This window comes from Delphinapterus leucas, chromosome 14 (assembly GCF_059928025.1).
Source record: "Delphinapterus leucas isolate spDelLeu-1000000601 "Yukka" chromosome 14, BTC_Dleu_Yukka2, whole genome shotgun sequence".
In the NCBI taxonomy this organism is placed as follows: domain Eukaryota; kingdom Metazoa; phylum Chordata; class Mammalia; order Artiodactyla; family Monodontidae; genus Delphinapterus; species Delphinapterus leucas.
This window is the reverse complement of record NC_143142.1, coordinates 19,889,947-19,907,211: the sequence shown is the minus strand read 5'-3', so window position 1 is coordinate 19,907,211 and position 17,265 is coordinate 19,889,947. Positions and strand designations below refer to the sequence as shown.

At 48.1% G+C, this 17,265-nt stretch overlaps 1 protein-coding gene across 1 annotated transcript in view; it reads right to left on the bottom strand.

Moving 5' to 3' along the window:
- SEZ6L (seizure related 6 homolog like) overlaps nt 1-17,265 on the bottom strand; it is a 198,166-nt gene that overhangs the window by 33,957 nt on the left and 146,944 nt on the right. The window contains exon 13 of the mRNA XM_089895386.1: nt 23-219. Within this exon, the coding sequence (XP_089751512.1) occupies nt 23-219 (197 nt within the window). The remainder of the gene's footprint in view (nt 1-22; nt 220-17,265) is intronic.

Here is a 17,265-nt window from a genome sequence, read left to right as displayed (position 1 = left end):
AATGACTGGCTAGAATACTTACCTATGTAGTTCATGATGAATCCCTGGCCCTTCCCAAAGATGAGCCCGGCAGGGTCTGAGTGGAACTGGATGGTTAGGTCCGGCGTGGACGAGTACAGCTTCTGGGGTCCGCTGTTTCCAAGGTACTGCCCCAAGATGTGGGGCATGACCTCATCACCGTCGTAGATGGTCAGGATGTCGCTGTTGCTTAGGTTCAGGCTTGGGGGGCAGAGAGAAGAGGAGGGGTCTTGTGAAGCCAAGTTAACAGGCATTCAACAAGCCTTTGATTTCTTTTTTCAAGCAACACTCATTTCCTTGAGATATACTATGCGTCAGATCCCAAGCTAGGAACTGGGGGTGAGGAAGGCATTGACTGAACCTGTGAACAGGATGTGCTGATCCTTCTAAAAGCATCGCACACAGATCTGTGGATGGATTGGGCCTTTGAAGACTCATTCATGAAACGACCTTCCCAGCATGGAGCTCACTGCAGAGTCAAGTGCTGCATTGTCTGCAGAATTGCCTTCAATACCTCTGTCATTAACAACTTTTTTTCCTGGGTGAAACTAAGTGCTGGGCATTGAGCCACCTGCTGGGGGTGTGACATGGGTCTCCCATTTTTCTGTGATGCAGAGCAAGCTGACTTCTTGCTAATGATAACTTGCATTCTTATACAAGGTGAAATGATCCTTCCACTTATCGTTGGCAAATTCCTCAAAATCAACCAGCTAATCTATTATGTTTAGGGGACGGAACATAGAATGGGATGGAGGCACTTATTCATGAAATATGCTCCAACCTGCCATCACTATTCATAGCATCAGAGGATGACACATTTTTAAAGACCCAAACACAATAGAGTACCTTGACACTAAATATTTGGACAGCGATGGACAGTTAATAATACAGAAAGCACTTCAGTACGGCAAAGAAACCTGTGCTATGTTAGGTGTGCTGGATAAAATTGATCTGTGATTGTAGGAACGCCAGACAGTTCAACTTCGGCTGCATCAATCACGGACAGATATTAACTTACGCCTCTTTCCTTCCTTTCTCCTTCTCCGCTTCTCTCTTTCTTCCCTTTTTCTCTTATGTCTTTCTCCTTTACTTGTATCCCCTCCCTAATATTTCCAAGCACCTACTATGTGCCAGGCACCGTGCTGTACTCAGAGGACACGAGGAGTCACAGAGCAGAGGTCTGTTTAGACGAGAAAGCCAGGGATTGTGGTAGGAGTTACAGTCAAGGTAGGTACAGAGAAGTGTGTCTAACTCAGATGGGGGGCATCAGAGAGGCCTCCCTGGAGGAAGTGATCCTCAAGAAAGAGGAGGGGACCACTAGGCAGATAAACAGGAGGTGGGGGGGAGAGGGCAGTGCCTGAGGCAGAGGGAAGAAGAAAGAGGGGTCACAACTCCTGAAGGAACTTGCCTGGTGGTCAGTGTGCCCGGCTCTGGGTATAGACATGGAAGCAGGAGTCAGACCATGAAGGGTTTAGAGAGACAAGTTTAGGTCACTTGGATGTCATCTTGCTGGGGATGGGAGACAGTAAAGGATTTTAAACAGGAGCATCCTGACTGAGCAATTCACTGCCAGAGGAGAGGCGTCCCCACCTCCCCACGCCCCTGCTTCATCCACTGCCCAAGGGCGGTGTTTGCTGCCACTCCAGGAGCAGGGAGGAGATGTGGAAACCACCCATGTTGTTGGTGCTTCAAGTAGTAAGAACAAAGCAACAGAAACACAAGGCACACTGCTGAAGGTCTCTTTCCAGAGGACAGGGGACATATTTTATCTACCGTAATTCCTCATGTCAAGTTGTCCCAACAGGTGGCTTAGGGAGATTCTAACTGTCCCCATAACCTCCATCAGCTTCCCCGGCACCACCCCCAAACATCCTCTCCTAACAAAAGCTGTGCGCTTGCTTTGCACACAGGGCTTCCAGACTAAGCTCCGAGACTCCACCTACTCCCCGCCAGTTTACAACCAGGCGACAGCCTCTAAACCCCTATTACATTGACATTCTGGAGTCGCCACCTTCTCTTGCACACAGTAGGTGCTCAATAAATGCTGTGCTATGAAAGAGTCTGCTGGAGACCCTATTTGACAACAGAAATAGTAGGGCTGATGTCAGCTTTTGAACTATGGAAGAGCCTCTTAACTCTAGTACCATGAAAACATCAATAGCTCATGAAAGTGCTGGATTAGGCTAGTGTGAAACGTGGTAGATGGCAGATATATTCCATAAGCCAACTTCACAGCTGATCTGCTGGTAACAGTGGGTTGCAGACGTGCACAACTTGGCTTTATTCTATCATTCATTTCAATGATCTCAATGCAGTAGAAGCATCTTCAAGGGTGCAAACAGCTTTCATGTGAAAACCCTAGCACAGCTCTCTGTTCTTTCTAAAACAGGAAGGAGCACACAGCCTTGGAAATCAGAAAGCTCTGGTTTCATTCTTGGTTCGACACTTTCATGGAGGGCATGTGTTTTCTCTGAAGTTCCTTGTCTGTGAATAGGGCTTGATATTTCCAGTCTATGTCATGGGCTTTCAGAGTGAGGTAAGGCAGGCAGAAGATCTGGGATCAGATTCTAGGTTCACTGGTAGCACCTGAACAAGTCTGGTCAAGTCATTTGAATGTTACGTCATGTTGTAATGTTACTATGTGCATCATCACCACCATCACCACCACCATCACCACCGCCATCACCATCATTCTCTTTTTGGATTGCCATTTATACCAAATGACATCAGATGTCTGTGATTCTCAGCTAGAGGTGGTTTTGCCCCTTGGAGACAGTTGGCAATGTCTAGAGACATGGTTGTCCCAGTGGGGGCGGGGGAGGTATGCCACTGGTGAGTCCATGTCAGGGAGACTGTTAAACATCCTACAATGCACAAGATAGCCTTCTCCCAAATAAAGAATTTGGACCACAATTATCTGGTCCAAAATGTCAACAGTGCTAAGGCTGAGAAACCCTTATTTATGGGAATGCATTTTGTAAACTGTGTGCAACAAACTATTAGATGCAACTTCTCCTGTCATCCTGGAATTTCAAAGTCCCCTAAGCTAAGAATAAGCCAACAGGGACTAAGCATTCCTAGTTTCTAAAGGGATAGACGTGGCCATTGTTTAAGACTGGGTTCTCGGGACTTCCCTGGTGGCACAGTGGGTAAGAATCCACTTGCCAATGCAAGGGACACGGGTTTGAACCCTGGTCCGGGAAGATCCCACATGCCGCGGAGCAACTAAGCCCGTGCGCCACAACTACTGAGCCTGCGCTCTAGAGCCCACGTGCCACAACTACTGAAGCCCGTGCGCCTAAAGCCCATGCTCCACAACAAGAGAAGCCACTGCAATGAGAAGCCCGCGCACCGTAAGAAGAGTAGCTCCCGCTCGCCTCAACTAGAGAAAGCCCGTGCACAGGAACGAAGACCCAATGTAGCCAAAAATAAATAAATAAATTTATTTAAAAAAAAGACTGGGCTCTCCAGAAGCTGAGCCTGAGCAAAGATGTGTCTCTTGGAGTCTGGCTTATCTGGGAGGCCACCCCAGGCAGCACCGGTGGGGAAGTGACACAGAAGGAAGGGAATGAGCCAGTGCATGGTGCATAGATGGGCAAGTTTCACTGTGGGCAGTGGGCTCAGTCCTGCAGGAACTGTGAGAGATGGTGCAGAACATACCTTGGGGGAGAGGGATCTGGGGTATTTATCTTCCAGCTCGCATCCCTCATTGGCCGAGGACTGCTACTAGGGCTACTAAATCTCCAGCACTTCTGACTTGCCCACGTGGTACCAGAGAAAGCCTTCAGGTGAAGAGGGTTGCAGTAGGAAGCCATCATGAGTACACAGTGGCAAGGGCTACAGGGCTTGGCTAAGGCACCAATGGCATCTGCTACCACCGTCTATGCAGCTCTTTCAATCTGAGCCCTTCACCCACTTCTAGCTTAATGAAGGCAAGGAATTCACTGGGCGATCAAAGAGGCTTGCAGGAAAGGCTGCCTTAAGGGGCAGGTCACTGTGGGAGGGGAACCAAGGGGAGGGGAGAAGGTGTATCACCCTCATCTGGTGAAGAGGGCTTCGAAGAAAGTCTTGGTGGCTTGACAGTGACTGCATTTGATGTTCACCAAGAAAAGAGTAATGAGAAAAATTAGCCTGGAGCTGCCCGCCTACCTGGGGGCAGAGCAAAGGGAGAAAGGGGGGTGCTGGGAGTGAGCTACCCATCACTGATGAGAATGGGGATGTTTCCTAGGTCTAGATGTGAACCCTAATGAAGGCAGCCACTGTGCATCTCCTTAAAAATGGTCCCACTCTGAAAGGGCGATGGAATCCAGCAGAGGCGAAGGTCAAGTGCATCCAGGCTCTGCCCATATCAAGCATGCCCCGTAAGGGAGAGGAAAAAAAAAATCAGCATTCTACATCTTCCATAATATAACAGTGCAGTGACATTAGACTGTCCTGTGAGAAAGCAGCAGTGCACAAGGCCCTTTCTCATTGCAGAATTCCCAGCCCAAGAAGCCCTGCTGAGGGAGGGGCGAGCTTTTGAAAACGAATAATGTTTAGAGCTGTATGATTATCAGACTGAACTACACTTCTTGGGACCAGAAGACCCATGAAAACAAAACTTTCAGCCTGAGAAGCAAAAAAAAAAAAAATGGAGAAGGTACGGGAAGGGCAGTGGGAGAAAGAATAAAGTTACTCTCTCCTGTATCCTTCTGGATCCATCTTTTTGAGAGGCTGGTTCCCATGATATATACAAATGCTGATACTCCATTTTCTGTTCCGATCCAAAGACGAGCCTGCGTTTTTGCTGGCCCATCCAGCTGTGTTTGATATACTGAGTACCTCCAGGGTCCCTGCCGCTGGGCCACCCTCAGCAGCTGAGAGGAAAATGCAGAGACTTATTGAGGCAGAGAGACTGGCCAAAGGGCAGAGCAGGGTTTTCTGCCGAGGACGGAAGAGAGATGTCAGCCAGATACCATCTGAGGAGGCGCCAAGAAATCAGGGTGTCAGTTTTACTCCAGAACTAATGGGAAATGGAGTGGTTCCAGCAGGCAGGTGGGTTTGATCTGCCTGGAATTGGGTGGAGCAGGTCCCCCACAGGGAGAATTCCACGGGAAGACAGCTCCCCAAGGCCAGCCCCTGCATGTGCCAGCCCCTCTTAACTGCCAGAGGGAAAGGCTTTCCTTGGGCACAGGGTCTTGAGCTCCTGCCAGAAGACCTCAGCCTCTGTGTCTCCTCCTACACCACGAGCCACCCCTTTTCCCTTGGTCTCTGCCATAGGCTTTTCTCCATCTTTCAGCTGGATTGTGGGGCAGGACCTCACGGCTTACTGCCTCCATCCTTCCCTGGTCCCAATCCCTCTCCCATCAGCACTCAGGGAAATCCTTCCGAAACACAAAGCTGGACCCTTCACTTGACAGTACAATAGATGAGCAAACATGGTCTATTCATACCATGGAGTCTTATTCAGCCATGAAAAGGAATGAAGTACTGACACACGCTACGACATGGATGAGCCTTACAAAAGAGACAGTTTAAAGAAGGCTACGTGTTGTGTGATTCCATTTATAAGAAATATCCAGAAGAGGTAAATCCACAGAAACACAAAGCAACTTGGTGATTGCCAAGGGCTAGGGAGACAGGCGAGGAGGATGGAGTGGGATTGCTTAATAGATATGGGTTTGTTTCGGGGATGATGAAAATGTGGTAGTTACACAGCATTGTGAATGCACTAAATACCACTGAATTGTATACGATAAAACGGTTCACATCGTGTTATGTGAATTTCATCTCAATTTTTAAAAAAGCTGGGCTTCCCTGGTGGCGCAGTGGTTGAGAGTCCGCCTCCTGATGCAGGGGACACGGGATCGTGCCCCGGTCCGGGAAGATCCTACATGCCGCGGAGTGGCTGGGCCCGTGAGCCATGGCCACTGAGCCTGCGTGTCCGGAGCCTGTGCTCCGCAACGGGAGAGGCCACGACAGTGAGAGGCCCGCGTGCCGCAAAAAAAAAAAAAAAAAAAAAAGCTACCTTACCTTAGGTAAAGTACAAGTTTCTGATCCCAGTGTCAAGGCTGTATCTATGTTTTCATCCCCTCCCCTCCTCACAGCCTTATCTCTCCAACCCAATATTCCAACCCAAATATTTTACCCTCCAGCCAGACTGAATTACTTGTCAATCTTGCCAAAAAATGTGGCCCTTGCCCATCTCTGGGGCTTTCGACATGCTGTTCCCTGGACCCTGTATCCTTCCTTAGCCTTCCCTCTCTAAACCTGGGTAACCCCTCCCATCTTTTACTCTCAGTCTTTCAAGATTCGCTCACGCATAGAGCTCCCCCCTCCCCACTTGAGTCCGGACTGGGAGCCCCTCTGTGCTCACCCCTCATACAGAGCTCAGCACTCGTGCCCCAATGTCCTGGCATGTCTGCACGACACCAGAGCCTCCCTGAGGCTGGGGAGCACGTGTGCCTGCTTACAGCTGTGTCCCCAGCTCTTGGCACAGTACTGAGTGTGTGCTGGGTGAATAGGCAGCAGCCCAGAGCGGTTGTCCGGGTCTCAGCCTCAGCTCCCACACAAGGCAGACTGTGGCTCTGATCCTGTCTCTGCCTGGGACCCTGACCCCAAATGGATTCTTACCTGTACCAGCCTTAGAAGCGGGACTCCTCTGGCCCTGGCTGCTTTTAGGACTTGCTCCCAGAGGTTAATTTGAAAGCCCTAAGTGATGGGAGCTGCCCCCAATGATTTCTGCCCCACCTGCCTCCTGGACCTCTGTTGCCCACACCCTCCATTCTTCTTAGATATGCAGGTCACCAGAATCAAGCCTGATACCACGATGCCCCTACATGCCTGATAAGCCACTTCAATGTCAACCCATGACCTTGACCAGCTGGGTTCTACTTTCCTCCCCTCCCCCACCTTGACCCTGCTCCAGGCACATCCCGAGACCTGTCCAGTGCCTGAGCAAGCATTTGTGGGCACGCCATCCACCGCTTCCACTTCTGAATTCCTCTTTCAACTCTGCCCTGTATCAGAGCTGTAAAAACACCGGTCCCATGGGTGTTTTGGGACAAAAGGTTTACCAAGACCTCATGTAGCTTTTGAACAACAACACTGCCTACTGAGTATTAAGCACTCAACAAAAACCCCCGCAAGCTAAGACTTACAACCATCCCCATGTTACAGATAAGGAAACGGAGGCTCAGCCAGGAGGAGCCACCTGTCCAAGGTCACGTAGGAATCAGATTCAGGACTCAAACCTAAGTCTGCCAAGCCAAAACCTGAGATAGGAACCACTATTTCATACGATGTCCCATGAAAGCCGCATATACATGTGTCCAAAAAGTGTACCCAGACAAGGACCTACTTGTATAGCACAGGGAACTATACTCAATATTTTGTAATAACCTAAAAGGGAAAAGAAAAAAAAATACAACTGAATCAATCGCTGTTCACCTGAAATGAATACAACATTGTAAATCAACTATACTTCAATTAAAAAAAAAGTGTGCCCAGGTTCAGTCTTACCTCAGAAAATGCAAATTTAAAATTACAAGTAAAGCCTGCAGGATGAGGAAGCCCTGTTTCACTGCCACCCTGTATCCTGACATGCCTTTTGTTCTCATGATGTCATACCTAAAGTTCATTTGAATAACGAAAATAAAAACAAAAATAAACAAATGGAACCTAATTAAACTTAAAAGCTTTTGCACAGCAAAGGAAACCATAAACAAGACGAAAAGACAACCCTCAGAATGGGAGAAAGTATTTGCAAATGAAGCAATGGAAAAAGGATTAATCTCCAAAATATACAGGCAGCTCATGGAGCTCCATATCAAAACAACAAACAACCCAATTAAAAAATGGGTGGAAGATCTAAATAGACATTTCACCAAAGAAGACATACAGATGGCCAAGAGGCACATGAAAAGATGCTCAACATCACTAATTATTAGAGAAATGCAAATCAAAACTACAATGAGGTATCACCTCACACCAGTCAGAATGGCCATCATCAAAAAAATCTACAAACAATAAATGCTGGAGAGGGTGTGCAGAAAAGGGAACCCTCTTGCACTGTTGGTGGGAATGTAAATTGATACAGCCACTATGGAGAACAGTATGGAGGTTCCTTAAAAAACGAAAAATGGAACTACCATATCACCCAGTAATCCCACTTCTGGGCATATACCCTGAGAAAACCATAATTCAAAAAGACACATGCACCCCAATGTTCAGTGCAGCACTATTTACAATAACCAGGACACGGAAACAACCTAAATGCCCACTGATAGATGAATGAATAAAGAAGATGTGGTACATATATACAGTGGAATATTACTCAGCCATAAAAAGGAATGAAACTGGGTCATCTGCAGAGATGTAGACGGACCTAGAGTCTGTCATACAGAGTGAAGTAAGCCAGAAAGAGAAAAACAAATACTGTATATTAACACATATATGTGGAATCTAGAAAAATGGTACAGGTGAACCTATTTGTAGGTCAGGAATAGAGACGTAGACACAGAGAAGGACATGTGGATACACGGGGGAAGGGGAGGGTGGGACGAACTGGGAGATTAGGTTTGACATAAATACACTACCATGTATAAAATAGATAGCTAGTGGGAACCTGCTGTATAGCACAGGGAGCTCAGTTCAGTGCTCTGTGATGACCTGGATGGGTGGGATGGGGGGTGGTGTGGGAGGGAGGTCCAAGAGGGAGGGAATATAGGTATTTTACATATATATATATATATATACACACATATATAGCTGATTCGCTTCATTGCACAGCAGAAAATAACACAATATTGTAAAGCCATTTTACTCCAATAAAAGTTTTTTTTTTGGTCTCCTAAACATTTTACATTTCTTGGTAACAATTTATTTCATTTTGTTGCCAATCACATAGGACAGAGAATGTGATAAAATCAGCATTAAACCGGTTGCTTAGTCTGGGTGGCTTTATTTTAGTGGAATGAGATTTCTGTTATGGTTTTGGAAATATTTTAAAGGAGTCTGGGAAGGATGCTTAAGAAACTGGTATAGCGTTTGCCTTGAGGGAGGGGGCTGTTTGCTGGGGAAGGGTGGGAAACGACTTTCATAGTAGACCCTCTTGTACCTTTGGGTTTTGAATCATGTGAATGTTTTACCTTTTCAAAAGGGATAAAAAAACAGCCCGAGGGACCCTCATTATGGCTTTCACCAGGGTCTAGAGAGCCAGAGGTGAGGATGGAAGGCAAATTTGAATCTGACACACATCAGCAAGTGTACCTTCTCTTGGCCAGCAGGAGGCAGTGTGCGCCTAAGCAAGGCATATGCTGCCACTGCTCTGCAGGGCGCCCCCGCCTTCCCATCCTTACCCCAGCCAACCAGGACCCTGGAAGTGGGGAGAAGGTGGTAGGAGAGCTGCAGTTGATATTCCACAGAAGGTGTCGAAAGAAATGATGAGCACCTTGCTTTTCTTTATTCCCCTCCCAACAAACATCTGACCCTTGCTTAGAAATCTTGCCTTTCAAAGTCTTTCCCGAGTAGTATTCATAAGACGATTGTAGGTAGACAAACAAATTTGGAAATGTCTAATGGTTATGCAGTTATTTAAATGTGAATTAGAAAAATATATAAATATATGGTTTGCACATCCAACTTCTAATTTCACGGACATTATTTTGTTTAGAGGAAGCCAAGAGAAAAAGGCAAGCCAATTTAAAGGGGAAAATAAAAAGCAGCTGGTAGTAGAATTGGACTGTGGAAATGGCAAAAATTAGCCCACAGAATACAGCTCAGTTTCTCAGCCTTCCAAGACTTCCATGAGCTCCGCAGATGGGCCCCAGCCCACCTCTGCTGTCTCAAACATCTCTGGATACCAGATCCTTCGTAGCCCCTAGACCTGCCTTAGCCAGGCTGGTCCCCTGTATCTGGAATGCCTCTCCTCTCCTCTCCTCTCTGCTTGACATCATTTTATAGGTCCTTCTGTGCTCCTTACACCCTCCTGCATTTATGGCCATATAATAACTAGCCAAGGTTTTCAGAAGGCTTCCTCGGTGCCAGGAGCTGTTCCCAGCACTTCAGATGACCATTTCACTTTATCCTTAGACAAACACTCTAAGGACTACTGTTCTCACCTGTTTCACAGATAAGCAAACTGAGCCACCCAGAGGTAGAGAAACACACCGAAGCTCAAATAGCTGGTCATACAGGAGAGCCAGAGTCTAAACCCATGTAGTTGGAAGGCAAGACCCCAGCACTGAACCACAGGACTCTACCTGCCCATGTCAGCGCCCATGTCAGCTCCCATGTCGGGCTGCAAGCTCCCTGCAGGCACATGCCCTGTATCCCTGGAGCCCAGCAGGGCTTGGCACAGGTGAAATAAATGTCATTTACACGGATGAATTATGGTGAATTTATCTGTTTTTTCCAGGTGAGCAAACTGAGGGATTCAATGACTTTCCCAAGAAAACACCATCTTGCAATCAAGGCAGGACCTCCACGGGACAGCAGAGATGGGTGATTAAATACACCGGATTTAAATAAGGGAAAGGAGAGAAGCAGAAGCCATAAATGCAGTTGTAAGTGCAACAAAGCTTTTATGAAACACTTATATTTTTTCTGAAGGCCTTAGAGAAAGACCTGTTTAGAATTCCTTTGTATTCATTTTCTCATCACATCCCCTCAGCCACATGGTGAGGTGGTCCAAGAAAATGTACTAATCCCATTTCACAGATGAGTAAACTCACGCCAGGAAGGCCCAGGTCCCAAGGCCTCTGCGCCTGCACGAAGCCACACAGCCAGCACCAGGTGCTTCTCCGCACCGTGGAATTGCTGAGGGGCCCTTTGGCCCAGTGCTAATTTGGTTTCAATTTAATTTGATAAAATGGCAGGTGGGACAAGAAACCATGTCACCTCCAAGGAGCACACAGAAAACCAATCTCTTTGGCTCCCCAAAAGGACCCATTAAAGCGTAAAAAATGAACAGTTTTCTCATTTCCTCTCTGTCCTTCCCTATGTCTTTTCCTTCCTTCCTCTCTTCTTTCCCCTCCAGATACTCCCCAGGCGCTTGTCTGTGTCGGGCTCAGACCCAGCCCTCGCCCAGTCCTGGCTGCACATAAGAATCTCTGGGGGGATTTAAAAACTCTCAGTGATGTCCAGGCTGGACCCCAGGCCAACTGGGCCCTCAGCATCTCTGGGGGTGGGTCCTGTGCATCAGTGTTGCTGACATTCCCGAAGAGGTTGTGCCGGCTGCCAGGACTGAAAGCCACCACCCTGGAAGCTTCAATGTGGATGAGACCCCACCTCCGTTCTGCCTTTCTTTCCCCCTTTTCCTCCACCTTTTCCCCCCTCCTCCACCAACTCCCCCAAAGAGAAAGAGAAGAAAGAGATCCCCTCACCAGATGTGCCTTTCCTCTGGGACCACCTCACGGGCTGAGCTGCCACATCCCTGGACTGAGCCATCTCAGGATGCAGTGGGCAAAACTTCAGCAAGGTCAACAAGGCATTTCCCACCCAGCACTGCAGACCAGGGGCAAACCCAACAACACTTTTCAGCTGCTTTGCTGTGAAAGCAGAAAGAAATCAGTCCTCAACCACCCTGGTGTTTTTGCTCCATCTTGAGAGGCAGTGCTAAGAGAATGGACTCTGGGTTCAAATCCTAAGTGTGCTGGTTTCTAGCTGGGCGACCTTGAAAAAGTGACTTAACCTCTCTGATCCTCAATGTCCTCACCTGTAAAATGGGGATAATATTTTTGAAAGCTGCAACTAACATAATTAGTGCCAGGAATTCAATTAACATAGCATTGTTTGTCTTTGAAAAAATATATTTCCAATGAACTATACAGCCTGCTCAGGGGAGAGAAGGTGTGGTTATCAGGAGATCTCACTGAGAGCTCCTCCCCCGCCCCCCCCCCCCCCAGTGCTTCTCTGCTCTGTGACTCTGAACAAGTCGCTTGCCCAGCCTGGGCCTCAGTTTCCCCAGATGAAAATATCAGAATCCACGAGTTGTAAATATATATATATATACATATATATATAACCAATTGCTACAGTTTCCTTCTACTCAGAAGGGTGGACTCCCTACCCTCTCCTTCGATAGTAGTTAAGGGATGGATCTGGGAATTCAAGGATTCAGACACAGGCTGGTGAAGCTTGGGTTTCTCAGACCCAAGGGTGGCTCTTCCCTGACTTTCCTCTGTGGAGATGCCCACATCTCTCCCTCTTTTTGGATATGAGTTTCCCCAAATTTATAAAATTAGTGGGTGGGACCAGAGGCCTTCTTCATTTCAGGACCTCTAAGTCAGGGTGAAAGTGCTGAACTTGAGAGGGTATAATTAAAGCATAATTAAATTAGAGCTTAATTAAGGGTGGATTGGGATTTGTTATGTTTGTATGTGTGTGTGTTGTGTGTGTATGTGTGTGGTTTGTATGTGGCGTGTGTGGTTTGTATGTGCTATGTATGGTGTGCATGTGCATGGTGTGTGTGTGGCCTGTTCGCAGTGTGTGATATCTGTGTTGTGTGTGTGTGTGGTGTGTATGATGTAAGTGGTGTGTGTGTGGTATGTGTGATGTGTGTGGCGTGTATGATGTGTATGGTGTGTGTGTGTGATATGTGAGTACACACACACACACACGTGTGCAGAGGGAGGTGGGCCCGGGACTCTGCATCACTGCAGGAAGATGTTCCAAGCTGTCGCCAAGCAGGAGTGACAGCTGCTGGATATGCGTTTCCTGTCACTCCGAATCCCCATCATGACGCGTAGTCTTGAAGGCATCACCTTGTACAGCCTGGTGTGGCTCGTCTGAGCTGCCAAAACTCTCCCTGTTCGACAGAGGGCAGTCTCAGGGAGTGGTAGGAACTGTCCTCCAGGAAAAAAACGAACCGTTTGGAACCTCGAGGGCTCACCTGAGCTCACCCCGGAGGCACAAGATGGGCGTGCAGCGGTTCCCCAGGCCGGGCCACACATCACAGGACCACGTCCAGGGCCTCTGCCGCCACCTGGCCGCCTGATCCCTCCCTCCACCCTCCGCCTATTGCCAGCGTGTGCTGTCTAAACCACAGGTCCGACCGTGCCACTGGCCTGCTCAGAATCTCCAGGGAGGCTGGCTGCCATCAGGACAACGTGGTCCCACTACGTGAGGTGAGGCGAGGCGAGGCTGGGAGGTGATGCAGGACATGGGCTCAGTGTCAGACAGCCAGGTCCAAACCTGGCAGCCACTGAGCCCTCTGAGCATCTGTGTCCTCAGCTATGACATGGGGAACTCATCAGTTGTTTACAGAATTAAGTAAGTTGATGGAGGTGATGCACTCAGAAGAGTTCGGCATGCAGTGAGTTACTGTTATCTCCAGGCCTCGGATAACCTAACGCAACACCAGGCGCATGGTGGTGGATCCTCACTAAGCACTTGCTGGAGAGTAAGTGCTGGGGCCACTGTACGTCAGGTAGTTACCAGACAAGCAGCCGCAGCTGCCAGGATGTCGGATCTAATTGCATCCGAATGCCGTGGGCTCCTAGGTGTGCACCAGCAAAGCAGGGGCCTGGCTCGAGACAGGGGGTGGTCCCCTCCCAGAGCTGCAAACACCAAGGCTGGGAAGAGCCTGGCATGGCTGAGGAGCAGAGAATGGGCATGTGCTGGGGGAGGACCTGTCCTGGAGCTTGTGTTTCCAAGTTACCACTGACCACAACAATCCCTTGCAAATTGGAAAAGGGGAGTGTGTTCAATCAGGTAGGGTGCCTGGAGAGTGCCTTAGGATGAACCCCTTCATCCCTCAGTGTCAAACCAAAACCCCATGGTCAGGGGCAACGTGTGTGTGTGTGTGTCTGTGTAGTTGTATAATGGAGCTCAATTTGTTCACACATCATGGAAGGAATTAATCGCCCTCATCATCAGAGCTGCCAATTAAAGTATTGAGTGTGTGCACGGGGTCAGGCCCTTGCCAAGAGTTTTACCTTCTCAAGAACTCTAAGAGGTGGGTACCACAGTATTATCCTCCTTTTAAAGATAGGAAACTGAAGCTCACAGAAGTAAAGTGACTTATCCAAGGTCATACAGCCAATAAGTAGAAGAGTTAGGACCTGAACTCCAGACTTCCTACCACTGGCAAAAAAAAAGCCTTTTCCTCTTCCTGAAAAAAACTCAGGATCTTTCCAGAGTGCCTCCTACAAGTAGGAAGCATCAGGTAGAGAAAGAAACATTTTCTGAGCTTTCTTTATGCCAGGCACCAAGCTCTGGGTAGAAATCTTGTCTCCTTCACTTCCTAGCTGTGGGATTGCAGGCAAGTTACTTCACTTCTCTGAGCCTTGGTTTCCTCATCAGTAAAATGGGGATAATGATGGCCACCTCCTAGGGTCAGTTGTGCACAGGAATGTCATTTGGAGCTTTGGACTAGGACCAGGAGACCCGAGTTCTAACCCTTATTCCTCTTCGGCTGAGGTAGCTTGAGTGTGAAAATGATTTCAAGGCTCCGCCCCCCTGTGTCCATGCCCTTTGCAGGGAGGCGTCTCCTCCCCTTGAACCTGGCCTGGCCCTTGCGTTGTGACTCGCCACAGGACACGGCAGATGATGCTGAGGAAACTCCTAGTCTAGGCTCACTCCAGAGGCCTTGAATGCTTCTGCTCATGGCTGTGGAAGCCTGGCCGGTTGCCACAGGAAGGAGCCCGAGCTAACTTGGAGAGTGAGAGACACGTGGAGCAGAGGTGAGCCATCCCAGGCTAGGGCTGCTTAGACTGTCTGACAGCCAGTAAGAAACATGTAAGAAAGGCCAGCCACGATTCACGGAGCCACCTACCTAACCCGCAGCTGCCCAAAGACACAGGAGTGAGCCACCTCAGACCAGAATAACCACCTTGCTGATCTGTAGACTCATGAGAAATAATACAACTGAGCTTGGGGTAGTTTGTTACATGGCCACAGCTGACTGACAGAATGGTCTTGGGACAGTCTTTTCCCATCTCTGGGTCACAGTTTCCTCATCTGCAACAGGATGGAATTTGGGCTCTATGAACTGTGCCGTTCCTTCTCAGATTCCCTAGAATGTTTGGCTCTGGGGAAATCCCTTCTCCCTCCACTAATGGGTTGGAAAGCTTTCATTTCTATTGTGGCCATTTCTCCCATGCTTTCTGTTGGTGTCTGGGTATCTGTGCTGCTGGGGGGCTTCTCTCAAGTCTTGACTCTCCCTTCTTGTCTGGCTATTGAGCTGAGTTCTTTCCACCCAAAGCAGCTATATCTCTGTTTGATGGACTGAAGTGCCTCCGGACAGGCACTTAATTTTTAGGGCTTGGAATTAACTTAGCACAGAATAGGCTGGCAGCAGCTGAAGAGAAAGAAATATTCCACAGCTATCAATCATATGGTTACTGGGGTTTGTCATTAGGTTCTTTTATTTCCTGGTTGGAGGACTGTGCTGGGGCCCATAAACAGGGAGATATTTGGGGCTGTGCCCCACAGTGGAGCTAAGAAAGGCAAGCTGGAGCTTGGCTGAAATTTTGTTCTTCCAGAAACATATGTAGGTGTCCAGGAAATGGGAGAAGGGCACCTCTCTGAGCCTCAATTTCTTTTTCTGTAAGATGGGGCAAGGGATTTCTCCCTTGTGGAGCACCTCATTACCATTTATTGGCTGGTTTTAACACCGGCTTTGGCCTCAGAGACCTGTGTTCAAATCCTGACTTGGCCTCTTTCTAGCTGTGTGACCTTGAGCAAGTGACTTCACCTCTCTGAGCCTCAGTTTTCCCATCTGTGAAATGGGGGTAATCGTAATGTTATCACATAGGTTTCTTGGTGAAGAGTTAAATGACTTTACATGGGGACAGCACTTAGTGACTGGCAAACAGTAAGCGCTCAATGAATTTAGACAATGATTTTGATGCTGATGATAACTGCTGTTATCATTCATGTAATAATTCCTGCCAAATGTTTAACCAAAAATCTGGCATATAGTAGGGGTGGTTATTTGCCTATTTTATGCCAGAAACCTTACTAAGAACTTTACGTATTGTTTAATTAACATACACACTCACCATCTCTCTCTCTCTCTTTCATTCAACAAATATTTATTGAGCACTTACTGTATGCCAGGCCCTGGGGATAAAGTAAACAAAACATCCCATTGTGAGGCAGGGATCACCACCTTCAGTCATCTGCCTGAGGCCGCAGAGCCAGTAAGAAGTACAGTCAGGCTTTAAAGGCAATTCTTTTTTTGACTCTAGAACCTTCGTGTCTCCTCTGGCATGTGGCATCTTCAAGGCTGGCCCCTGGGCTCGGCTCTTGTGGCCACACTCAGGCTATCTTTCAGGTCCTAACTCTGACTTGCTGTGCGATGCTGGGCAAGTTACCTCCCCTCTCTGGGCACCTCCCAGCTCTTCTATTCTAGAATGTCTTCTCCAACCATTCCTTAGTTCTTTTATTCTCCTTTCTATGTTTTACACTTTGAGAGAGCAAGAGCAGGAGAGAAGAGAGATTTAAGAAATGCTTAAGGATGTAAAAGATTCATGCTCGGTTGCATTTTAGGGTAAGCAGCAGACTCCTGATGGAGCTGGGAGGTACATGGTGGGTTAGGGACTAGGCATTTGAGGTGGGAAGAAGGTTTAGCCTGAGGGTCCTGACTCACCTTATGCACCCACCCCTTCTTATCTGTAATACTGACAATACAAGGCAGAGGGTTCTAATTAATGCTGCAATTCAGGGCATCCACTGGGTGCTTATTGGTCACTATAACACTGCTTGGGTCCTTTGCTCACAAGGGCCCCTCGGGGAATGCCATTCCCCCATTATAGTTTGACCAATTGACACTCTTCAGAATCCTGCTTGGATGTCACCCTCTCTGTGACATTTCCACAATGCGTAGAGATAAATCCAGTGCCCCATACTGCCCCCCCGCCCAGCCCCACTCCTCCAGCCACAGCACTTTGCCTGCATCTTGTTCATGGCCCTACTTCCCTTCCTGACCTTTGAGTTGCTGGAGGCCTGGGAGCCTTCCTGCTTCATCACTGAGACATATAGCTGGTGCCCCCAAAGGCTGTTCAAGTCAATGAAAGTAGACGCTACAGTGTGTGCACAAACCCTGGCTCTGTCCTTCATTAGCTGTGTGACCTGAGGAAGCCGATTCACCTTTCTGTGCTGTCATTTCCAAAACCATAAAGCGGTGATGATAACAGCTGTCTCATGAGGATTCCTGGCAATTGCAGTCTTCATTTACGAAGTGCCAACTAGGTGCCAGACCCCACGTGATGTGCTTTGCATACATTATCTCTAAATTTGGGTAATTACCCCTCTGTAATTATC